This window comes from Elaeis guineensis, chromosome 10 (genome assembly GCF_000442705.2).
Source record: "Elaeis guineensis isolate ETL-2024a chromosome 10, EG11, whole genome shotgun sequence".
Classification (NCBI taxonomy): domain Eukaryota; kingdom Viridiplantae; phylum Streptophyta; class Magnoliopsida; order Arecales; family Arecaceae; genus Elaeis; species Elaeis guineensis.
Window position 1 is genome coordinate 24,316,596 of NC_026002.2, and position 25,745 is coordinate 24,342,340.

The 25,745-nt window shown below is 34.6% G+C and overlaps 2 protein-coding genes across 6 annotated transcripts; both read right to left on the minus strand.

Moving 5' to 3' along the window:
- Positions 1–348: 348 nt before the first annotated feature.
- Positions 349–15,097, minus strand: LOC105059875 (uncharacterized). 2 transcript variants are annotated; one of them, XM_010943364.3, is made up of 10 exons: positions 14,851–15,097; positions 13,462–13,706; positions 4,360–4,471; positions 4,205–4,276; positions 3,993–4,119; positions 3,468–3,913; positions 3,105–3,232; positions 1,351–1,440; positions 797–941; positions 507–645 (listed from the first exon to the last, which is right to left on the minus strand). In XM_010943364.3, the coding sequence occupies exons 1-9, from the start codon at positions 14,971–14,973 to the stop codon at positions 827–829; spliced, it is 1,458 nt and encodes a 485-aa protein (XP_010941666.1). In that variant the 5' UTR covers positions 14,974–15,097; the 3' UTR covers positions 507–645; positions 797–826. The 2 variants fall into 2 exon arrangements, with proteins under 2 accessions (XP_010941665.1, XP_010941666.1); XM_010943363.3 differs by having other exon boundaries at positions 349–941; positions 14,851–15,096.
- A 6,571-nt stretch (positions 15,098–21,668) lies between these two features.
- On the minus strand, positions 21,669–25,426 carry LOC105059876 (uncharacterized). Of its 4 annotated transcripts, none has more exons than XM_010943366.2 (7): positions 25,373–25,426; positions 24,416–24,518; positions 23,901–24,001; positions 23,645–23,803; positions 22,323–22,403; positions 22,173–22,232; positions 21,669–22,045 (listed from the first exon to the last, which is right to left on the minus strand). In XM_010943366.2, the coding sequence occupies exons 1-7, from the start codon at positions 25,382–25,384 to the stop codon at positions 21,932–21,934; spliced, it is 630 nt and encodes a 209-aa protein (XP_010941668.1). In that variant the 5' UTR covers positions 25,385–25,426; the 3' UTR covers positions 21,669–21,931. The 4 variants fall into 4 exon arrangements, with proteins under 4 accessions (XP_010941668.1, XP_010941670.1, XP_010941667.1 ...); XM_010943368.3 differs by having other exon boundaries at positions 21,670–22,045; positions 25,387–25,425; XM_010943365.2 differs by having other exon boundaries at positions 21,672–22,045; positions 23,901–24,010.
- Between the last annotated feature and the right edge of the window lie 319 nt (positions 25,427–25,745).

Consider the following 25,745-nt stretch of genomic DNA (forward strand, 5'->3'; position numbering starts at 1 on the left):
TCCTAGGATAAATGAGGCATTCAAGCAGCCCGTTGGTGAGACAACTTTCATACCAAATGGTGTAGGCTCATCCATCTCTGAGATAGAGCCGTAGGCACAGTCGCAGCAGCAATCACACCCCAGGTTTTTGGCCGTGGGTTTCCGGTTTTGCCGACCAGTTCGTTCAGAGTTGAGGCATCCTTACCTACAGAAACTGGGAATGGGCAGGAGAGAATGATATGATTGCCGCCTCTCCCATCTTTGACATGCCAAGATAGTAAACAGAGAGGAAAGCAAAATTTACCTCAGATTACTCACCTTACTCCTTATTCATTATTCAAAATAATGGAGACAAACAAGACAATGAAATTACAAGAGACTCAAGTAGGTCTCAAGGCCTAGGATCTGGCATCAGTAGAAAATGGCAATAAGAAAACAAAATAAAGTTGATGCCGTCAAAAATAACATTATAGTTATGATTCCGCGTCAGGTCAAAGGTTGTGATGTGATCAATGCATATTTGTGATGTGATCCAGTAGGAACTCAGGAACTGTACCATCTTGTATGATGAATGGGCTTAGTTTTCTTCACTTGCATTCCCACAGGCACGCCGAGCAACTCGCTGGATATGGCTCAGTCTGAAGGCCACATTGAGTGTTCACAGCACTGATTTTGTACATAAATTAGTTACATCAGTTGAGCACTCAAAATGATCTTTCCATGACTGAAATTGTAACCCTGGAAAAGCAGCAAAGCCGTTCCATCTTTGATATCTCATTACCCTTACATCAAGAAGATGGAGTTTAGCAATGAATACCCTTCATCAGTATGGTTTAACACAGCACTACTACTGCCGGCGTAGCATTTGTTTCTTTCTCACTAGCTTCCTTCGTCTCTCTTCTTCCTCCTCTTGCTCAATGAGGAGAAGCTGCTCTTCATCCTCCCTTCTAGCAATCTTGGAACTGTAACACAGGCATCCATTAAAAATCATTGTTACTGAGTATAATGTGAGAAGTTTCTGTTCACAATGCCAAAAAGACTGCACGACCACTCAAAATAATCATTTAGATTGAGGAAAGACTGCAGGGAAACTCTCAACAATATTTTAATGGCTCTCAACCTTGCCATTGGTCCTGCTAATGCCAGTCCCAGAATAAAGGGAGGCATCACCAGGTTGCCAGCTGTTACTCTTGTGAGCACAATCTTACAACACATCTTGCTTCAACATGCTAATGGAACAACAGCATCAAGACAGATATCTCAACTAGCTAGAATAAGATTCTTTCTTCTAATCACCTCAGCGCAAAAAGTCTAAAAAGTTTCTAAGAAAAGCACCTCTATAGCCAGTGCAAATGTAAGAAACATTCTTACCTCCTCCGTTCTTCCTTCTGGATGGTATCAAACCCCACCTCCATGTCACTGTCATCTGCATCATCCCCTGCATATTTATTAGGGTCATACCTGCATACACAATACAAAAACATAACATTAAACCAAAACAAAATGTTGATTCCTTATGCATCTAATGTGGTTTCTTAACTCAAAACTTAAATCCCTGCAACAAATGAATTGCCATTCACCCACGAAGAGAGTGGCAAACCAAATTGTTACAAGAAGTTCCAAACATATATAGTTTATGATAACGAAGGAGGGATTTGATTTGAGTTAATTTCTATTACTCTTCCTAGAATTCTAACTAGCAAGCAGCAGAGCATGGGCACTTGAAATAACAAGCCATGTCCATATTGGATAAGTATCAGATACCGATACTTGTTAAATACTCATAGGATATATGCTGATGCTTATTTTGAGTATCCTATTTTTTGAAAGTTAGAAAAAAAAAGAGAATGCAGATTCTTTCTAAGGTATATGGTTAAACTATGTTATTTTGATAATCCACTATGTGCTATAGATGCGTTTTTACATATATGTAAAATACATATTCTTATTCATCTATCCTCCCACTTTTTTATAACCTAATGCAAGATTTACGGACTCGGTACCGGAAACCATGCTAGCCAGCCGGCGGTATGGGTCGGTACAGATCCGTATCGGACCAGACCGGCATGAATCGACATAGAAACAGGAAGCGAACCGGAATGAGGAAAAGAGAGATAGAGAGGGAGGGGGAAGAAAGAAAAGGAAGGAGGAGAAGCCATCGGAGAGGCCGCCGAACGGCCTCCGACTGGCCGCCGTGGCTGTCAAACAGTGCAGTCCACGTGCGCGGCACCGCGGGCATGAAACAGGGACGACATGGGGTTCTTTTTTTTAAAAAAAATCCAAAATAATGTGAAGCCGGCAATGGGTTTGCCAGTTTCATCGTTTTTGAATTTTTTTTAGAAAAGTCAAAAACAATGAAGTCGGCATTGGGTTTGCCAATTTCACTTAAGTGAAGCCGGCAAATCAAGTGCCGACTTCACTATTCATCATCCTATTTAAAAAAAGACGATGAAGGAATAGAGGCAGTAGTCTTTATTCCACGGCCACGGCTCTGCCCCCGCCGTTTCCACCACCTGGTATCCCTGGCGGCCACCTGGCAAGCTCTGGCGCCCCCTCCGTCGGTCGTGCTTTCCTCCAGTACATTGCTTCCCCCTCTCTTTCTCGCTTGTTTAAAAATCCTATTGGACGATGGTCGACCCGCCAAGGCTTTTGCGGGCCTCCAACGGCCGTAACGGGCCACCACCGACCTCCAACGGCTTCTGCTCTCTCTCTCCTCCTCTCTCTCTCTTCCTCTCTTTCCCTCTCTTTCTCCCTCGGCACTGGTGTGTGTCGCTTTCCAAGCCGAAACCGTCCCGATTCCCCACTAGTCTGATTCGCACGCCCCGATCCGGTTCAGCACGCCCCAAATCGGACGGTTCTGAAAACCTTGACCTGATGGATTGGCCACATGCATACCCATATCCATGCTTGATGGCGAGCATGGCCGATTAATATAATGATGCATTTCAATATATAATTTTCAATTTTAAAAATCATTTTTATGCGTATTAGTGTCAGACTGACATTCCCTCTCCCCAATCTGCTAAAATTATTGAACCATTAAATGACTATCCCACAAACATTTCACAATTTTAAATGATAAAAAACTAGAACAATTTTGATGAATTGCAGGAACAAAAACAAACCTAAACATTTTTCTGATGAGTCCACGAACATCATCAACATCATCTTCCTCTTCATCCAAGTGTCTTGTCGCAGGCCTTTTCTTTGAATAGTCATCACGGATGCCCCGTGATTGGAATTGCTTAGAAAGCTTGAAGAAATCAAAACTAAATGTGAGAAATGAAATTACAGATAACAGCATACCGGTAAACAAATGAATTATAAATGAATGAATCCATGAGACACAAAAATCAGAAGTGCTTATTACTGACCAATCATTATCTATTAATAATGCATATATTTTTTATCTTTCTACTTATACACTTTTCTTTCCTTTAGCGATAAGTTACATGTATAAACCCATGTGCATGGAGATAGAAGTAAACCTGAGGTTTTGAGGAAGGCAGTGGCTCTTTCGGTGTTGTTTTTATTCTATCTGGTACTTGGGTTACTCTTTTCTGTTCAGGATGATACTTTTGAGCAGAAGAATGTGGCTTTGCAGATGAAGTGTTCTTCTTTAAACTAGGATCAATTATAACCTTCCCAGCAGGCCTCTTTGAACTGGAAATCTGAGCAGGAACCTTGCAGGGTAGAGCCTTGTTTCCTGTAGTCTGGACAGACCCATTTCCAGCACCACCACCAAGCACTTTTCTTGGTTCAGTTGAAGCGGGCTTGTGTCTGTTCACAGGAGCTTCTTTCACAGAACCTACTTTGGTTTGCATAGGTCGAATGGTAGAAGCTGGCTTCTTCAATTCATAACCATTCAAGGCTGGCTTTACAGGTTTACTTGTAGGTATCCTGCTCTTTAATGGTGTTGGGGCTGACGGACCATCTTCCACATGAGCAGAAACCTATATAAATATCCTTTATGAAAAGACCAAATATGCTCAACAGTTTACATGTCTACATACCAGCCTTTGGAGCAGAAACATTTCTAGTTAAAGGCTGCTCCTTCTCAGAGGTGGGAAGATCAGCATCATCTGACAGTAGAAAGGAATAGTCCCGCATGTCTTTAAGTGTCTGTGCCTTCCTTTGTAGCTGCAAAATGATAGCCACCTTATACATCCCAAAACAATTGAACTTGAAAAAGATCTACCATGGGGTAACATTAAGTCCTCCCTACCTCATTAACAACTCTTGCTTGCTGATGATGTACTTGGCTCTTTACTTCTGAAGACGTGGGATCTCTTTTGCTCTGCAGAAACAAGTAAAATGTTAAACTTGCTCGGTTGAAATGAAAGCTAACAAAATATGAAACCCATGACCCAGAATACATACACCAGAACTTGAAACCTTAGCCACAATATGCTTATTCTCCCGAATCAAACGGCTTTCTTCAATGACCCGTGGAGCAATAACAGGCTGTGAAGGGCCAAAGAAGGAGCCAAATCTGCACGAAGTTATGTCAGACAAAATAGAAAAATAATGCACCATCAAACCATCCTTAGATATTGAAGTATCTCTATATCTAGAGAAAACTAGATTAACCAAATTAAACATCGTTGACATTCAAAAGATGTTTTCTCCTATCATGCAATTCTCAAGTTCAATTCCCAGCTATCCTCTCTTTTGTGGTCAATTTACAGGTCATGCAAGATTCAGTACCCAACGGAAAAGCCCAGTGAATAGAACATTGTGTATATCAAAAGTCTACTACTCACAAGTATCAGTTTAATGTTAACTAAATCTTTGATATTGGGAAATAAATAACAACAAGCTCTTTTTTGCGTATACATACAATAATATTTCCAGTGGGCACCTGTCCCTTTGTGATGTCACCCCCACACACACATGGTAAAACAGGTGCCATGCACACTATCCCAAATTGCTTCCACCTAACCACAACATTATGCATATACCTTCCAGCTGGGAGAAAAGAGAAAATGACATGGCAAAACAGCTACATTCGACCAAAAGTTCCAAATCAATTTAACAAAAACATCTTTCTGATACCAGATTCAGATGAGTCTTATGAAGCATTTTAAAGTTTGGCATGGTGCGGGTAATGTATATGATGGAAACACTTTTTGAACTCTATCATCCTAGGTGCTCAAAACATGCACTTGAGTGTTTTCTTTACTTGGCATGCTTGAAAGTCCAGAGCAAATGAACTAGTGCATTTATTGTAGCGACAGATGCAACATGTGCTCACCTGCAGTAACCTAACCTTGATCATAAAGACCATAACACTGTATGCAATCACTAGATGCATTACTTTTATGATTCCCTTCATTATTTCTTCTCACACATACGTACCAAGCAAGTTAAAAACCTTTATTTTGATAATTTAATAGAACTAAATCTAAAAACTTTTCCAATATGGAGAATTGTGGAAGATAGCTAGATCTTTATTTTTCCCTCCAGCCATATGCAACTTAAAGGAAAAAAAATACTTGGAGCAGAAACATTTTAGGGCACCAAGAACATAGTAATTTCCCTGTTGACCTTTCCCATCCTATTTGTGAGGGGAAAGAAGAATAGCATTGCATTGCATCGACCTATCGATTTTCCTGCCAACTATCACACTTCCTCACTACAACCCTCCAAAGTCAACCAATTCTCCCATCAAGAGCAAAGTTTGAGTAGTCAAAATATTGATGTCTCGCGCTTAACTGAGTTTGCCAATTGATCTTATTGAACTGTCTCTCCTTTTAGTCACTCTTATTTCTACCTTTTTGTACCTTACCACATCCAATCAGACCCATATATTATTAAAAGTCATAAGATATACGAAGGGCCATAATTATATTGACCTTCAATACATATTCCTAGTACATTATCCCAAAACTAATTTAAAGGCAATTAATCAATCTTCTCTTCACATGAACATGACAATCAAGATGTACCTGGCTAAAGTGCTCCTCCAAATAGATTTCAAGATTATGTACTAGAAGAAAGAAATCGAGTTATTCAGACAAATAGGTTCATGGTTACCAAGATTCTATCAGAGCATGTTTAAAGTTTATCATCCTAATTGTCGAATAGAAACACAGTGATAACTAAGAACCAAGGGCCTGTTTTGCTAATGTTTTTATTTTTATTTTTTTTGTTTTGGAAACCAAAGAAGGAAAAATAACATGATAGAAAAATAAATTTAATGACAGCCCTTTATATTTTTGTCATTATTTGTAAAACTTTTAGAATTTTTTGGTTCTAAAATATTTTTACTTCTGAAAAAGAGAGAACAAAAACTAGTACTAGCAGGTGTAATGAGCTTCCCCTCTCTCCATCTAATATACCAGAAGCATGCATTTTTAAACCTAAGAAAAGATCTTAACAAAGTTTTTCAGTGAACTGAAAGAGATCACATCAAAACATCTTCACTGCACCTTACAAAAGGGTGTGGATAGAGGATCATCTCCATTTTGAAGATCACATCCCAAACATCAAATAAGTTATATTACAAAATAACAACCAAAGCCTTAATAAAATTCCAAATGAAAAAAGAAAAAATAAAACAGGAATTCTCTTCTAACGTCCAAATAAGGTGTTGAAACCTAACATTTATTAAGGACATACAAATTAGTTAAAAGAATTGTGATCATTAGAAGTTCTTTTTTTCTTTCTTTTGACCAATAGCAGAATGCAGAAAGACAACAGTGATACTTATGCGACCTCCTTTCTCCAGAAATAGGAAGAGCAAAATAAATTCAGTCACTTCAATTGACATATCTAAAATTCTTTCTATTCAATTTAAGACAGTCATAACTAAAGCCATTGATCAAAATCTACATCTTTAAGGTAGACAAATCCAAGATAACAACATACTAGCTCAAGAAATCACTCCCTTCTTACACACATAGCTAAACATCATTACATCTTTAAGTATAATATTGAAAAACCTTCTCTTACCCATATAACTTAGGTACATTTGAGGGATTCTAATTTCAAATATCATGATTTTGAAAATTGAGACCTCCAAACTCCACCTATATTTTGTACATAGCTGATCCTAAGCCCAGAAGTAGGAGGGGGGTTGTAGTAGCTTGACAGCCGATATCAAACTGTAGTCATATTCTATGAACATAAATCTGTATAAGAATACTGTTGGGGCATTCCCTACCAGCTATGCACCATATGCGATCTCAGGTGTAGTGAGAAGTGAGTAGGGTTAACTAAGGTGTTCTCAAGAAGCAACATGTCACAATGATGTTGGATGAGGTGAAATGTATGCAAGGGTTCTCATACTTTAATGAATAGATGTGGGTAAAGAAGCTAGTCCAGGAAAGTAAGATAAGTTTAAGAACTTGGAATATAAAATTGATTCAACTAATAGATACAATGCCTAGGAGGAGAATTAACATAGCTTGCTCGTAAGAGACTAAATGGATAGGAGAAAAAGCAAAAATGAGTTAATAAAATGAGTTATAAACTTTGATATATTGGGAAAGGTAGGAATATAAATAGAACAAAATTATTGTAGATAAAAGTTTAAAAGATGATATTATAGACATCTAGAGAATACAAGATAGAAGAATCTTGATAAAGTTAGTATTAGGAGAGGAGTGTATTGATATCATTAGTGTTTATGCTTCTCAAGTAGGATTGGATGATGCTACAAAGAAACGCTTTTGGGAGGACATAGATAAACTAATTTAAGAAATTTCTAATGGAGAAAAGACATTTATTGAAGGACATTTGAATAGGCACATGGGAAAACATTATAAAAGGGTGCATGAAGGTTAGGATTTTAGGGATAGAAACAAGGAAATGCCATTTTGGAGTTCGCAATCGCATTTAACCTAGTATTAGCTAATATTTTCTTTGAAAAGGACACTCACTTGATAAATTTTAAAAATTGCCATAATGCTAGTCAAATAGATTTCTTCTTTGCTAGAAAGATTAATGGAGTTTTATGTAAAAATTTTAAGGTTATATCAGTGAGAGTTTAATCATCCAACATAGACTGATGGTTTTGGATTGTGTTAGGACATAGAAGAGAAGGACCAAAAAAAAAAAAAAAAACTGAAATCTGAGGATTAATGTTTTGGAATGTGTAAGGAGAGAAACCAATGCTTTTAAGGAAAGCATGCCGAAGTAAAGAAAGATGTGGGTCTAGATGGGGAAATCAATACCATATGAAAAGAGAAAACCAACAATATTAAGAAAGTGACAACCAAGGAATAAAGATAATCAAAAGAGAAAGGACCATCCCGTAAGAAAACTTGGTGATGGAATCAGAAAGTTCAGTTGACAATTAAAACCAAAAGAGAGTGCTATAGAAAACTATCTAAATATAGGAATAGAGAAATGTTTGAAAGCTATAAAATACTAAAAGTTGAATGCGATATGGAAGGCTAAATTCAAAGTGCAAATAGAGTTATATCACAAGTTACAAACTAAAGATGGGGAAAAAGATATCCATAAGATCACTAAGACTATGAAAAAGAAAATTAAAGACTTGACTTATATTAAATGCATCAAAAATGAAAATAAAAAATACTTAATTAAAGAGGATGAGGTCAAAGAAAAATGAAGGAATTATTTTAATAATCTCTTCAATGAAAGTTATAAATAATTTAGGATAACTTATTGGTTCTATTGAGGACAGAAATGTTAAATATACATATATAATTAGAGCATTTGAGATAAATGAGGCTATAAAAAGGATGAAAATAGGGAAATCGGTTGGACATGATGATGGAATCCTTATTGAGGTCATGTGGGAGTGACTTGATTGACTAATTTATTTAGTAAGAGTTCAAAGACCAAGTAAATCCTCGATGAATGGAGGAAGTTTACTATAGTATCAATTCATTATTCAAAATTATTCTAACTATTATAGGATTAAACTTGAGCCATACTACGAAACTCTGTGAGGAGATGATTGAGCATAACTTAAGCTATGACACAAAAAATATTAGATAACCAATTTGATTTTATGCCAGGAAAGTCGGCTACGGGCATTATTTTTCTTCTTTGGAGGTTAATGAAAAAATATAGAGAAACAAAGATAAGATTTTCATATGATTTTTAGTAACTTAGAGAAAGCTTATTATAAAGTCCCTAGAGAAGTTATATGGTATTGGTAGGTGTTAGAAAAGAAAGAAGTTTCCATTAGAAATACTAGTATGATGAAGAACATATATAATGAAGCAGTTACTAGTGTGAGGGCTTTACTGATACTAGCAAGTTTCCAATCACACAACAGGTTTACATTGAGAATCTACTCCAGGTCCTCATATTTTGCACTAGTTATGGATGAGCTAACCGAGCATATTCAGGATGATATTCCTTGGTGCATTCTTTTTGCGGATAATAAAGCCTTCATGGATGAAAGTAAGATTAGAATTAATTGGAAGTTGGAATTATGGAGGAGTGCATTAGAATCTAAGGGTTTTAGGTTATATAAGACCAAGATGGAATACATCAACTGTATTTTTAGTAAAATTAAAAATAGCGATAAAGGTAGAATAAAAATTGACAATCATGAGCTTCTAAAAGTGATCATTTTCATTATTGAGGCTCGATTATAGCGAGATTGGAGAAGATGTTATCCAAAAGGTTAAAACAGATTAGATAAAATAGATAAGTGCAACTGGAAAAGTACATGATTAAAGATACCTCTAGTCAGTTGAAGGAAAAATTTTATGAGATAGCTATGCAATCAGCTGCTTTACCATACAAAATGTTGGGTAGTCAAAAAATAATATGCATAAATGATGCCTGTAGTTGAAATGAAAAACATTGAGATTGACATGTGATAATATAAGAAAAAACTAAACAAGAAATAAATTCATTCATATGAAAGTAGAGGCAATACCAATTGAGGACAAATTGAGAACAAATTTGGAGAATGATGACTTAGATGATTTGGACATGTGCGACATAGGCCAAGAGATACACAAGCATTTCATTTATGTAGAAGGAAAGAGGTATGGGTAGACCGAAAATCACATGAGATAAAGTAGTAAAAGACTTGATATTGCTAGATATTTCCAAACATATGGCCTAAACAGAGTGGAATGAAGGAAAATGATTCATATAGCCGATCCTAGCTAGTTTGGATTCAGGCTTAGCTGAGTTGAAAATTGGGACTTCCAGGACAAATTCAACTCAAAGTCAAAAATTTTCAATTTAAACATTTTGGGGCTTTCATGAGATTTAATTACACAACAAAATGACCAATACAACAAAATCATAACTTGTAATTTTAAAAAAGCAAATAAAGTCATGCTATATCATGAATTTATAGTACACCCACCTGCATCATCAAGACAAATGTTATTAGGCATCATAATTTTGTTGAGATGCTCGATTAACCAGATTTCATTATATCCGAATATTTTCACTCCATGCAATATGCTAATCCATGTTAATGGGGCCCTAAAGTTAGCCTAAGAAACCCACACCAAAAATTAAGCATGGATATTAATATAACACTTGGACATTAGTCCATAAGAAGAAAATTTAGAAATTGAAAGGATGCAACACTCGGACACACCAGCATACCATAAGCATACCTACGCCTATGCAATCCAAATGTTAATAAATAGGATGACTAATGAGTTATGAGTGGTTCAATACCCTACCGGTCTTTGACAAGGATCCCATAGTCCTCTCTTTTGTTTAAGAGCCTGTTTGGATATTCCGACAACATTGGGCTGAAAATCCTATAATAATCGGACCTATTGGCCAATATATCTTGCATTTTCTAAGAACCTATCTAAACCCAGCCTAGATCCTAGCCTTTGGGCTATAGGAAGAAAAAAGACATATGGAGGTCTTTTCTTCTTCCCACAGGATTTAGGCTGGGTGGTACTTGATTAATACAGCGCCATGCTTATTAAATGGATGGCCCAATTGATGAATTCAACAGGATTTTCAACCCAATCATATAGGAATATCCAAACAAGCCCTCAATATGCAAGTTCCCATATTGGAACCTTCATGCTCGAGAATTGCTGAGGATAAAAAGCTACATCAGAATTTTATCACCTAGAATGCATCGATTGTATCATTTTTTTTTTTTGCCAGGTATATAATCAGATTATGCCTAGATATCAACAGAACACTGACACAATTTAATAAGATATGAAAAAGAATCAACATCTGGAAAATATATAGCAATCTCCAAAACTTCATCTAAATCTCAGAAAAACTGTCTAAGATTGTAATTTGTGCCCAATGCTCCAGTACAAACTCATTTAAGAATTTCAATCATAAGCAAGAGATTATGAAAAAGCGTTTTTAACCATATGGATAACGAAACTAGAGATCAGGCGAATGGAAAGCAAGCAAACCACCATATGCACGAATGCTTCTCAAATATGGTTTGCAAATACCGAGATATATCATCTCGGAGTAACATACTGCCTAAAGGCTATATTAAGCTGTAATATCCAATATGTTGAATGGAGCTCTAGTTCTGTGATATTAGATGTTGCTAAAATTTAAATGGAGAAGAATTATCAAACCAATGGAGTCAGATATTCCAGGCAACCATGAAGGATATTGAAAGACCCTAATGGCAATGGTCTTTTTTTTTAACAGATAGGTAGATCAAATGCTCTGATTGAATTTACCTAGGTCTAATACTTGGGATGCAACTCCAAAGGCTTGAAACCAAACCTTCTCCAAAAAAATAAGGGTGTGACCACAAAGGCATTACGTAATTCACAAAATCCCTAACGACAAAATAACCTAAAATGATATGACAACAAAATTTGCTATAACAACAAGCCATCCATGTTGTAGTATATCATACAAGAAGAGTTTTAGATATTCATGACAAATAAGAAATATCTAGATTCACAATGACTATATTGTCAATGAGGTAGATGTTTCCTATAGGAACTACAATTAATCAACAAATTTAAATGCAATGGAAATAAAAGGACAAACAAAACTTCTCAATTAGGTTGGCAAACAAGCTAGTCAATGAACCTAAGAACAATAAAGTCCATCCATGGTGAAGATTAAATGGCTGACCCTAAAGTGAACCAAGCTAGTCAATGAACTTAAGAACAACAAAGTTCATAGGTGGAGAGAATTAAATGTGAGAGGACCCATGTGGGCATGTATTTAATTCCATATTAACCATGCACTAGGTAAGCCTTGGATACTTATACAAGACCAAAGAACCCAAATAATATCTTCCAGCTAGTCTTTTTGGATAAGATTATAGGTTGTTATAAATGATATCAAAACAGACCTCAACCATGGCCTATGTGAACTAGGAGACATCACAACACGAACTCATTTGGATTGACCATAGGCTGATCATAGTGTTTGTGATTGAATTTGACTTGATTTGGACTCTTAGCCTAGTTTGGCAAGGACACCAAGGCTTGTACAGGGAAAGCATGTAAGGCCACATGCGAGCGTCTATGTAATCCCACATCAGCTATGCACTGGATAAAACTTAGGTATTCATATAGGATCAAAGAACTCAAATAATACCTTCCAGCTAGTCTTTTTGGATGAGATATTAAGTTGTTACAAAAAAACGGCCCTTAAAGTGAAGATCTTTCTATGTCATTTGTAAGGCAAACTACGAGTGCATCCCCTCATTAAGGGTGGCATAATGGGACATGGTGCCTCAGTGGAGGACTTAAAGAGTCCCTCTAAGCCTATACAACTTTAAATAGAATGTTTGAGCCAGATCGTGTAATGAAAGTCTAAGGATATAAAGCATTTAATAAGCATACAGAAGATATAAGTGTAATGCAGTGGGGAAATCAAGAACAAAAAATGTTGCTAATGTCCTACAGAATATCCAGCAGAAGAGATGTGACAGGCACTTAATAGAAATCACCAACCATAGGTTATCAAGAAAAATCTGCAAAGCAGGGGGAGGTGAAGAAGCTAAAGATGAAAATGAACAAATCACTTGTTAACTACAATGCATCTGTCAAAAGGCATATGCCTTAGGGTCATCTACAAGTTCCAGCATCAAATACAGAATAATTATGTTGCTCTTTTAGATGGATATGGAAAGTTTATAAGGTAAGTTTATCCATACTTAAACTGTAAGCAATAGTGAAACCATGATTAATCGTTTGATCAGCTGAAAAAGACTTCTAATACAGATTAAGCAACTAGTACAGAAACATAAAAATCTATATAAATCATCATGAGTTCCTTAAACAAAGGTAATGTTCAAAATTAGAGTGCTTGTTAGGATGCCTGATGGTTCAGCAAAGAGCAACGGTAAGAATAAAGACATTGCTAGAATCAGTAGAATCCTCCCTATGGATATGTTGCGGACCTTTCACAATCCTAGCCATCAAGCTGAGCATTCACTCTTAACACTTCCCAAGCCAGAAAAAAAGGAAAAGAAAAGGAAAGGGATGTTCATCTTTAATGGGGAACAACCAATAAACTCTTTCAAAGGCTAAGCTCAAAGAACTCATGCACATAGGTATACACATGACTCACTTGTCATTTGCTGTTGTCCTTTTATTGTCTTGGGATTGAGATAAACGACCAAAAGCATGAGTGCTTTGTTTCTTCAACTTCTGTCTAATCTTATCTTTTAGCTGCTCCCTCAATTTGAGAAATTCTTGCTCCTCCCTGGTGGGCTTTGGAGGTTCTGGTTCCTGTTCTTCCTCTGGCTCGAAAGGTTCCTCCCCATATTCATCATATTCTTCCTCTTCGTAATCTTCTTCTTGCCGATGTAAACCCTGCATAAAAATAAAAAAGGTACATGACGACTATAGAACCCAATTCATAAGTTCAAGATGTGAACACTAGACACTTTTTGGCAAGACGTATCACATAGTGTATGAACAAATATCTGAATAATTAAAATTGGTGACACGTTCAAAACCTTACTATTATATCAAGGCCTTGGATTTATTCATGTTATCTTAAAGTAGCTCACAAGCTTAAGTTCAAGAACAATAACTGAAAATAAAAATTGAAGAATTTTGGGTCAAAACAAATTGGGGTTTAAGCAAGTACCATACGGACCATTGCTAAAAGTACTAATGGCACTTTTATATAACAATAACATCATTTTGTGAATAGCTGCATATAGTAATAGTGAAGAAAGAAAAGGCAATACCATAAATCCCATAAATCAACACCAAAGCAGAGAAAATCAGCAAAAACAATTCTTTAAAAAAAAAAAAAACAACAACAGCATAACAAATAGCATATACATTAATTAGATTGCATGTAGCCAATTTCAATTTAAAGGAACATATATGTGATAGAAGATGGTCGTTTTCCCATCCCATCTTTTGTTTCTGGATCTGACCATGGGATTGGTTTTCCTCATGGTTGACAGGACTATAAAAATCTATAAAAATAAATCAATCATGTGTGTCACATTGACTGGCCAACATAACATTTCATCAATAGATGATCAAATTCCTAGAAAAATGATATGATTATGACGTGCTATATTTACAGATGAAGGGTCCACATTCCCAGTCTATCAATTCTGATTTATGCATAATTTAGTTCTATTTCTGTTGTGTCTTCAATTATGATCAAGATTCACTTTTTATTGTTCCTTTTTTCTTCCCCTCAATTTCTACCATTCTGATTTGCTTCTTCCGTTTGTTGGCTTTTAGATGAGGAATAGGGCTCCAATTTGTTGGGGGGGGGGGGCGTTGTGGGGGTGTGTGTGGGTGTGAAGGAATATTTCGTTTTCCCCAGTAAAGTTCTCAGGGAACGAATAAACTTCAAAGCACAACCTAATCTAAAGTTTAGGGTTTCTCTTTAATTTCGCGGAAGGGAAAGTTAATCTCTGAGTACAAATGGAAGAATTTTACGAAGGCGGAGAAGAAATCAAAGCTCACGGTGGCGGTGAAACATTACCTCGGAGGTGCCCGCATAGGCGGACCTGTTCTTGAACTCGTGGATGTTACGCCTCTCCGCTTCCCGCTGCCACCGGATTCTCGCCGCCGTGTCGTGGGCGCCGCCGCCGTACCCATCCCTCATCGCCGACGTCTTCCCACCGCTCCCTCTCTCTCTCTCCCGCGATTCTCCTCCCCTCCCCCTCGGCCTTCTATCTCTTTCTCACCTTGAAGAGGCACGACGGGCATTGCAGAACTTTCATCCGGCGAGACCTAAAAACTCTAATAGAAGAGCCGTTTTTTGGCACGTTAGTCCCTGACATTTTTGTTTAAAACTTTCTTGTTAATTTCTTAATATTTAAAATCTACGTATTAATTTTTTTTGGGTACAATCTACGTATTAATTCTTAAAAGTGTACAGTTTCTTGTATATGAGTCCTAAAATTTTGCTATTACTGTTTGTATTGATGTTATATATAGAAGATCACTGCCAATTAATTGGGTGAATGGAGAATCTAGATCAAAATAAAGCCTTCAAGAGAAGGTGGCAAGAAATAAAAGGGAGAGGAGAGGAGACAAATGATAGGAGAGAGGGAGAAGATTTGAATCTCTCAAATTTTTTATTTTTCATGTAGCTGAAATAAGGAACATCCAAGAAAATAAAATAAATCACATTAAAAAAGCCTATACTTCCTCTTTCAGATTTTAAGATCGAAAATCTTAACATTCATTTTTAGCTAGATTACCAAGGTATTATAGAGATATAAAATTCGCAAACTAGTTAGTTTTATTCTATTTTGGATATTTAACAATTTCCATCCAGATTGCAAAATTTCTTAAGAGATATCAAGTTGTTATTAGTTTGGCAATATACTTGTTATCACCTTGGAACTTGAAGCTTGATAGTCAATTTTGACTATGAAAATTTTGGATTTTAGATATGTGAATATTATATTCATAAACTATCTTTATAGAACGAGAACGATGATTAATGGAGACCTAAAAATAAAGGGATAGAAGAAAGAGGAAGATATTAGAGGAGATGGAAGAAATGTGAATACAAGAAAATAAAGCCATAACCCTAAATTTTAGTTTTAAACACTATTTTGGATCAAATGTGAGGGTGATCCATAATTTCTATGTAAAATATAAAAAAATTAGTGCAAAGAATAAACAAATCCCTTTTCTCTAATTAGTGGATAGCTCATTAGTCATTATTTATTAAAGATCTTAGGTATCTTAATGATTTAAACCTTCCCATCCTCTCTATCATATAGATACTTTCTTGATACACTTTCTTCCTTCTTTTCTTTCAGATCTACCCTCTTCCACAGGATTAATCAGAAGCTCCATTATGCTATTTAATAGGAAGGCTCACCATCTTTTTTATTATAATATTTGTTATTTCCTCTCCCTTTATTGATCTTTTGTTCTTGTTGATCAACCCCACCTGCTCTAATTTCTAACCTACCCAATTTCTTTTTACCTCATCACTTCTTCCTTTCTATTTTTGTCATTTCGAACCCATCACCTCTTTTGCATCATTTTAGGAGGGAAACTATTTTGCTTTTTTACAGTAGAGTTTTAGATTTTATATATTAGTTATTGACTATTATTCAATAATATGGTGGGTTAATTCATATAAGAAGGGAAGGAATGAGTCCTTGTCTTTCTCAAAAAAAACAGTTCTAGTGGAATAAAGTTCTCCTTTTACATCCTATATATATTTTAACCATTTCCTATTATTATTATTTTTATTCTATGATTATCTTATTCTTGATAGTTAATTTATTGTATGAGCATTAATAATAAGATGATAACTTTGATATAATTTATATAAAATTTAGATGAAGTTTGGAAGATAACTATGTATCTTCTGGATATTTAGTTGTGCAATAAAATTTTGTATAACTTCTAAATTATGAAAACAAAATTTCTACTTTGAGTTATATTTCCAAATACATGATTTCTTCATCCATTCCTTTTTTATTTTCTCACCTAATTTATTGAATTATTCAAAATTCCTTAAAATATTAACTTACAAATCTTAATAAACAAATTTAGCAAAAGAATAAATCATGATTTTAGAAAATCTCCAAACAGGCCCTTAATTATGTTATATATTTCACAGAAGGTTTTAGAGATTAGACATGTGGTCCGATGAATTAATATGATATTATCTTACTTTGGCCTATTCTTGAACAATAATAAATTATCTATTAATAATGTTAGTTCTGATTTTCTTTAACTGAGTAAAACAAACTAAATATATCACTTGATAACTTATTTTATCTGATCTATATCTTTTGTGATTTTTATCTTTCTTTTATTGCAACCCTAAAGCAACTAAGTAAAATGATAAAATATCCTAGATAATAAACTAGACATATATAATAAAGCTAAACATAGTTCATCCAAAATTTGGGCTACACCCATTGGAAGAGCAAGTGATCTACTTATAAGGATTCTTCATGAGAAAATAGTCAGAAAAAAAAACTCTCAAGAATATTAATACAAGAGAAAAAAATATACTGAAAAATTTAACACCAAAGAATATGTTAGTAGGTTGTTGAGGATTCAGTTCTCAAGATGAGCATCAAAAAAATAATTCTTCCTCTCTCTCTCTCCCTCCTCTTATTCCTCTCCCTCATTCTCTTCTTCCTCTCTCTTGTTTCATCCTTTTTTTTTTCTTTTTTTTCCCTCTTCTATGTATTTGACCATATTTTGTGCTCTTCTATGGCATCACATGGAAATGCAGCTTTTATATAAGTATATATTGCCTCACTTTAAGTTATAACAGGTCTTATTACAAAATCAAGTTAGACTCTTTGGCACTTGATGCGATGATGTGGTAGTAAAGTCGCTTTTCAAAACATACTATTTTTTTAAATGAAAGATATTGAAGCATGATTATAGTCTTTTTACATTTTGCTATTGTTAAAAGATGAAAAATCTTAATAAGCATAATTTTTTTGACTTAGCAAGTAGAACTATTAGATTTTAGAACCTTATCCAAAGATGATGAAATAATTATCATTTTAATATATTTTATTTGAAATTTTAATAACACTTTGATTGTTACTTTTGAAAATTACTTTGATGTTAAGATATGAGCATCAAAATCATGATGCTCCTCCATCTATTTCCCTTGCCAAAATAAAATAAATGTGTAGTAATACAACTTTTCAAATAATCAAAAAAATATATAGATTCTTTTTTGTTTTTATTAAGTAATTATTTGCTTTACATTTTAAATTTCAACAAGTTTGGATTTTATTATCTAGAAATATCTTGCTTGACTTACCTAAGTTCTTATCATAATTTGCTTCATCATTCATTCATGCATTTTCTTTTGTAGACCATAGAAGATTCTAACCTTCTGCATCAAGCAATCCGTGCTATGATGGTTCAAACAAGTAATTTTTTAAAAAGACTAGTTTCAATTTTTAATATCTTGATAATTAGGCTTAGATAACCAAAATTTCCAAAATGACTTTTTATTTCTATCTCTTTAAATCAAAACTAGTTATAGTAGGATCATGATTAATGATCCTCTAGGTGTACATTAGATCTTGCGACTTCAGATCGAGGAAACTATTCTTTAGAAGTAATATCTAAAAATGTCCTTTGATGCTTATTCAGTTTTAGATGAATTTAATTTAAGAAGTTAAAGGCATAAGGTCATGAAAACTAAATAATCATCTAAAAACCAAGTAATATGAGAATCATAATTTTCCTCCACTTTTTAGAGGCACATAAAATACAATGCTTATGATTCCCAATCCATGATTATGGGCACGGTGGAACATAATTTATCCACTTTGGTCAATTTATAATCCAGAATCCACAATCATCACCAACATCAACCATCAAGAAGTTCATGTTAGTGTAGACAAGTACAGAATTGCAACAAGGTTTGTACAATACATGCATGGGGCCAAGGACATCATTAGTGAGCGATAAACCTTGAGGTAGAGTTTTAGATTACGGTGGGGGAAAGATAAGAATGTGCATTTAGGACATGCGACTTTAGAAGATGGAAAGGAAATCTTGGCTATCACAAGTAGGGGCAGCAATCGAGCTAGGTCAGACCAAATATAGGTCATGTTGCATATAGGTTAGGTAAAAAGTTTATTAATCCAATACGACCTGTTTATTAAACATATCAAAATCTAGATCCAAATCTGATCACTTTGTTAAATAGGTAACATGTTTTGACATATGATTGGTTCAATCAAATTAAATAGGTTAAGCATTGCCACGCTTAATCACAATGCACGTGGGGATGCTTCTAAATTTTCTTGGAAGAGCGTATGTAAGCACGCATGGTGATGCTTTTACGGGTAGCGTATGCGGCTACAAAAGTTGACGGCATATGAGAATGCGGGGGCTTCTAAAGATGGGTGAGGTTATCTATTGTTAGCATTACAAGTGTCTTGGAATGTGCATAGAATATTATAACTAAGGGAAGAGGGTCTGACGTTGTGAAGTGGTAAGATAGTGATGCTAGATTAGGAAGCTACAAGTTAGGAAGTGTGAATGGCTCCCCACAAACGGTTAGCTCGACCTGTGACCTAGCCTGGTCTAGGTTTAATTAACAAAACTTTAAGGCTTATGCATTGGATCTGGGCCAAAAAGATGTCTTGTCTGAATAAAAATGAGTCAAGTTTGGTCATACATTTTCCTACTTGACCTAGACTCGACCAGGCCATTATATTAGTAGGTTCAATATTGGACGACTTGACTCAGCTGAGTCTAATCTGACTTCATTAAAAATTCCATAATGAAACAATTCTTAAAGTCTCTATCATTCTCTCCCTTGCATTTGTCAATTAAGCTTATTATTCATAGGTTGAAGGTTCAACTAAGGTTGAATCATTTTTTTATTAACAACATTGGGAGTGGAAACCACATTATCATTATTATTGGATGAGTACTGCACTTCTTTTAAGGAAATCTAAATTAATCAAACATAGATCCAATACAGCATATATTAGAATTGATTGAGTCCGGTTTGGATCTTGCTCGAGTTGGCCCAAACTAAATGACTTGGTGGGATAAATAATGACTTGCAGTAAAATCATGCTACATTAGGATCTTGCTTGAGTAGTTGGCCCAAACTGAATGATCTGGTGGACTAAATAATGACTTACAATAAAATCATGTCATGTTAGGTTATGCTTGTAGCTTCCCCTAGTCCAATTAGTGCAACTATTGGGTGAAATGTGGTGGCTAATTAGGCCGAAGACTAGATAGAAATAACAACGAACTGTTCTAAAGCTAGAATTATTAGATAATGAGTGTTTTTGTGTAGTAAGGGTCTGTAGTAGCATTAGGGAACTTTCGTAGCTTATTAAGGGGAATAGAGATATTAGAAAATAGAAAAAAAAAAAGGTATTTATTTGGTAGAAGAGATGGATGAATCTTCCATCCATCCTCTTATATATTCAGTAAAATATGAAAGGATGGATGTGAATGATTCCCTCCTTTTGTTTGGTAGAAGAGGAATAAAAAAGAAGATTGATAATATTTATATGATTTTTTATTAAACTATCATTTAATAAAAAATATTATTATTATCAATTTATAACACATATTTATACCAAAACAATAGAGCTAAATAATTTTATAAAAAATTTATATATGAACTAATTTATTTAAATATCAATTATATAAATAACTAATTACTTTATAATTTAATTTGAATAGTTAATTAATAATAAAATTTAATAGTATAGGATTAATTGTATAGATAAATAAAAATACATAAATAAAATGAATCAAAAAATAAAAAAATATTATAATTTTATCAAAAAATTAATAAGAGGTAACATTTTTAATATAAAAACTCACTCCTCATATGCTCCATCTATCTTTTATTATATCCTTCCAATTTGGAAGGATGCAGATTGATGAGTTGGGATAAGTAGATAATCTCTCTTTTTCATCTATCCTTCCTAAAATATTTTGAACCAAATGGTGGATAAATGCCATCTATCCTTTCAATCCATCGATCCTCTCTCTCTCATGACCCCAACCAAAAAGAGTATTAATTTGCTGGATATTTTGGGTATTCCTTTCGGTAGTCTAATCTATATATTTTAATAATAATATTTTATCTAAGAATAAATTACATATTTATCATCCACACGTTATTCCAATAAGAAAACTAAATCAAGCTTGTTAAATGCACAATAAAAGTCACTCAAAGCTTGGGAACGGGAAAGCCCCCAAGGAATGCCACGAACATATACAAGACAGGACCAACCATAGTCTCCCCCACCGAACAGAAAAGCCCAAGAGACCTAGGGAGAAGGGAGGAACAAAAGCATTCTAATGAACCTCTCCAAAAAAGAAAAACACATACATAAAATAAATGCCCACAAAATAGATAGCAAGCACAAGCTCCTGAACTCTATGCTTTAGATAAGGGATGGTCAGAATCCTAGTGCACTGGCTAGTAGAGAGATCTAGAAATATGCAATCTAGCTCACTTCTTCGTTGGGGCCATGCCTGCCCAAGAAGAAGGCACAGAAGTGAGCATTGTGGGAACCACCAAAGCAGATGATTCCTTATCCCAAAAGACTCATGCATTATGTTCTCGCTAAATAGCCAAAGCCATTGCAGCCAACCTGTGTTTTTTCCTTTTTTTTTTTGAGATAAAGTGGTGGAGCAGCCAAAATGGTGTTGAAAGCTTGCTTGAAGTAGATGGTAATTGGCACTAGTGTCTAAACAAAAACCTTCATGCTTTGCTCTTGTAAGCCATCGGATTTTACATGTCCATAGTCTAGAACAATTTGGAACAAGAATACCTTGATATTGAAATAAATTTTTCTTCACAAATTTAACTAACCTTAAAGAAAGATAAAAGATACATTCAAACAAATGATATGATGAAACTTATAAATGAGTGAAACATATATAATATCTTTGCAAACAATATAGTATTTGCCATTACACAAGTAAGCAAAGATAATTAATGTGTAACAATGACACATGTTATTCAAAAGTTCCAAGAACTACTATATATCTCCTTGCTGATTATTTTGAATGAAGGCAAAAGGATAGCTAAAATGATATTTCAATTTGATGTCATATAGGCTTCACATGTTTATCTCTTCAACACACATGCTCATCCTTCGGCACAAGTCTGAGGGCTTCGTCTTCTCAAGTTTAGATAGAACTCGAGGAGCATATTTATAAACTATTTCCTTGCACTGCAAACAAAATTGAAAGATTTTCATAATAATATTACTCAACATGTTATGCTATTCTACATAATTTACAGATGATCTAGCCTTCATTATGAAATAATTTCGTGTTGACAGAGAGGTTAGCACTTACTAATTGTTCATCTTCCTCCACTTCCTCACAATACTCAATAAGAACCTCCATCATCTTCGTCTGAAAAATAATTATTCTCTAGCTAAGGTGAAATGAGAAGAATAATTTAAATGATAAAATATACATCTGATCAGCCAACTTATGAGTTACCTTTGCTTTAGGTTGTTTTAACTTTGTCATCAGCTCCTTGGCAAACCTACGGCATGCAACACATCCTCTCTCATCGAGCATCTAATAACAAATAAAAAAGGCAGGTATGGTGAGCATCAAATAAAATATGATTCTATTACACTTGCTCCTTTCTAAATATATAGTGTATGAGTAATTCATAAACATTCTAAAATTTTTACCTATATAATAATTATTTTCACCAAAATATATTTGCAAACTAGATTTATCAAAGCGAGAACTACAAGAGAGAACATAATATCAATGGTTTAACTCAAATTGTACTCCTCTACAATTTTGTGACATTTTATTTTTGGACTCTCTAAAATGTTCTCATACTTGTCGGATATGAACAATCTGGATGATCACAAAAAACATAATACCATATTTTGTTAAAATGATATTTTATCCTTTAAAGGAAAGCAAAAAAAATGTCATGCTTTCTTCGTGAAAGAAACGTGCATCTTACCGTGCATAATAAGAGAATCTTGTTAACCTAACAGTGCTAAATGATCGTGCATATTAAAATTGATTTCTTTGGTTAGATAAATGACTGGATAAGTGACCAATATAAAAATGAAAAATAGCGGTAACATGCTATCCTAGCAATTAAACTGGACATTTCTTTGTATATATTAGCTGGATTTCCCGCATTGTTAAAATTTAATTGGAGAGAGACAGGTAATTTTGGAAAAAAGAAAAATTCTAAGGCCATTTTGAGAAGAAAAGTTGACAGACAGAATCTTTTAGAGAAAATTTTAAATTTGAAATTCTCATTAATTTTTTAATATAATATAAATTTGGATGCATGTCAACATTGTACTTTTTATACAAATAATACAACTATTGCATTATCTATATACAGAACTGAACAAAATTTATTATTATTGATTGTAAAGTTTATAAGCCCATAAATGAGTTATTTCTCTTAGTATAAAGTAGGTGGATGCGAAATCACATTTTTGTTTTAATATTTCATTTGATTTAACTGTTCATTTGTTTCAGTCTTTTCATGAGTCACACAGTAATAGAAAAAGCATAAAATTATGTTCATGACATCGAAACTAATCATGGATAACATTGCCCAGTGAACTTGTGTAAGTTGGTTGGTACTACCCTCCACAATGCTTGTGTGAGGAAGCTAGAGGTCTCAAGTTTGGCTTGAGATGGTGGTCCTTACACCATTATTCTTAAAAATCAAAAGAAACGCAAGCAATGCAATTTTTAGCGACAAGTAAACTTTAGATCATTAAATGATGCATGATGGGATATGTAGAAATTTGACTTTTTAATTTGAATTTTACCTTCACAAGGATCTTTTCCTCCATAAAAATATCAATTCCAATTAGAGACTTGTCTTCATCAGTGCATAACTCTGTGTTGTTGCAGTGGCTTTCTTCATGGGATGGTCCTTGGAACAGCAAGTTAGTTTGATGAAGATAAGTCCTTGATGTCTCTAGACACTGCAAAGATACAAGCACAAAAGTTTATAGAATAAGAAACCACATTGGACAGCTCCTCGCAAACATATATATCAAGCATATGAGCAGAAGGTTGTACCTTAGCTTCTAAATCAGCAGGCAGAATGTGACATACTTCACTCGAAAGTATGCCAATTTCTTCAAGCAATTTCATAGTGCTTGAGATTTTCGCAGCTTTTCCTAAAGTTTCTAAGCATGATACACAAATAAGTCTGTTAGCCATCATATTTAAGCAGTGAAGCATAAACAGGAAGATATTAGAACATTAGGGAATCTTAAAATGTGACTCGACAAGGCAAAAGATTTGCATTCGTAGATGATTATGTAATTTTCTTCCAACATCAATTGATGGGAAGCATTGTTCATTTTATGTTAATTTGCTCTTCAAAGATATTGTATAAGATAACTTGGAGGTCCTCAATATCAAATTAACCACAGTTAATTAGGCTAATTTCCACTAAAGATTTTGGGAAGTTACTCTCCTTTAGAATGCAGCAAGTACCAGTGTGTATAACTACACAATTCACATTGGTTTGTCAAGTTTGAACGGAGAGTCTCGGACAGTGTAGGGTGACATAGGGAGGAGAACCTTACCTTCGTTCACTGACATGGACTCAACCTTATGCCTTGCATCCACATTTATCAATGAAATGAATAGGATCACAAAGCACCATGCCATTCTTGTTTCCATTCTTACCTGCCAAGGAATGGTAGACCATAATAAATTTACATACTTCACATGCCAATTCTCAGATTTAAATTTACATACTTCACATGCTTAATCTCAAATTTCACAAAGTTAGCTTTTGTATTTAACCCTGATCTAACCATGATGATGACCACAAAGCCTCATTGCAATTATTTGGGACCGGCTTAAATACCCAATTTTACCATTTGTAGGACTTGTTGGCATCTAAACTTCTAGGTTCAGAAACTGTCATACTTTGTTCATTGTATGTTTATTTCAACTAATTGTTTAATGACTTGAAATTCTTGAAATCCATCTAGATCAAAACCATGCATCAGAGGTTGTAACTTTTAGATTTGGTTTTATGCTGGAGCTAAAAAAAGGATCAATCATGCTGCAACCTTATCAAACCATCCAAGACACCATTGGCACTCAAAATATTTTATGAACAAGATTTCTTGGTATATCCAAAAAAAAAAAGAAAAAGAAGGATGTTCTTGAACTAAAGCACAATTATGCTGCTTCCCAGGCTTCACTAGAGATATCAAAGAAATCCTAAAGATTCCATGGTGATGACCTTTTCTGGTCTCACAGTACCCAGCACTTGGTTGGGAAAAGAGTTTCAGAATGTTTTCTACCCACAGAAAACCTCAATATCACAGCCCTTATTTTATCCACTAAAGAAAATTCATATTTCATGGACCATCCCAAAAAAAGATTGTAATTTAGACTTAATTTTGCCTACACATCAAAAGTAAAAAACAAGAAAGAGGAGGAAATCTTCAAATCAAACTTCACTAAGGAAATGGAACAAGAAATAATCTTGAGTGGTAAACTACAAAAATTAAAGGAACTAACAATACCATATTTGTCATACCCAGCTCTAAGTTATTACTGTGGGGAAGGAATAGACAGAATTCCAATGATATGGAAAGAATGTGTTGGGGAAAGCTTGCTATTAATAGACACAATCCACTTCGTGATTCCGATCTCAATTATGTCTCTGTTTCTCTTACCTTGATCTCATTCTTTCCATGTGAAGAGTTTCCAAGGATGCAAACAACATCCAATAATTTCATACAGGACATGGCTAATGCACAGGATTGAGCTTAGTTTTGAACCGGACCAGACCCGTTTAAATGCGGCATTAGCATAATTGAACCTGGTTCATTAACTGGGTTTTGCATGAGTCTGGCGTGGATGAATGTGTTGGAGAGAACCCAAAAGGAAAACTTA

What these genes read in the sequence shown, in the direction of transcription:
- LOC105059875 (XM_010943363.3), bottom strand. Translation starts at nt 14,973, where the DNA reads ATGAGGGATGGGTACGGCGGCGGCGCCCACGACACGGCGGCGAGAATC. An exon ending in AGGACAACAGCAAATGACAA is followed by an intron (nt 4,472 to 13,461) that starts GTGAGTCATGTG and finishes AACTTCGTGCAG; the next exon opens with ATTTGGCTCCTTCTTTGGCC. An exon ending in TGCCTTCCTCAAAACCTCAG is followed by an intron (nt 3,233 to 3,467) that starts GTTTACTTCTAT and finishes GATTTCTTCAAG; the next exon opens with CTTTCTAAGCAATTCCAATC.
- LOC105059876 (XM_010943365.2), bottom strand. An exon ending in CTGCTGATTTAGAAGCTAAG is followed by an intron (nt 23,804 to 23,900) that starts GTACAACCTTCT and finishes GTATCTTTGCAG; the next exon opens with TGTCTAGAGACATCAAGGAC. An exon ending in TGGAGGAAGATGAACAATTA is followed by an intron (nt 22,046 to 22,172) that starts GTAAGTGCTAAC and finishes TTTTGTTTGCAG; the next exon opens with TGCAAGGAAATAGTTTATAA.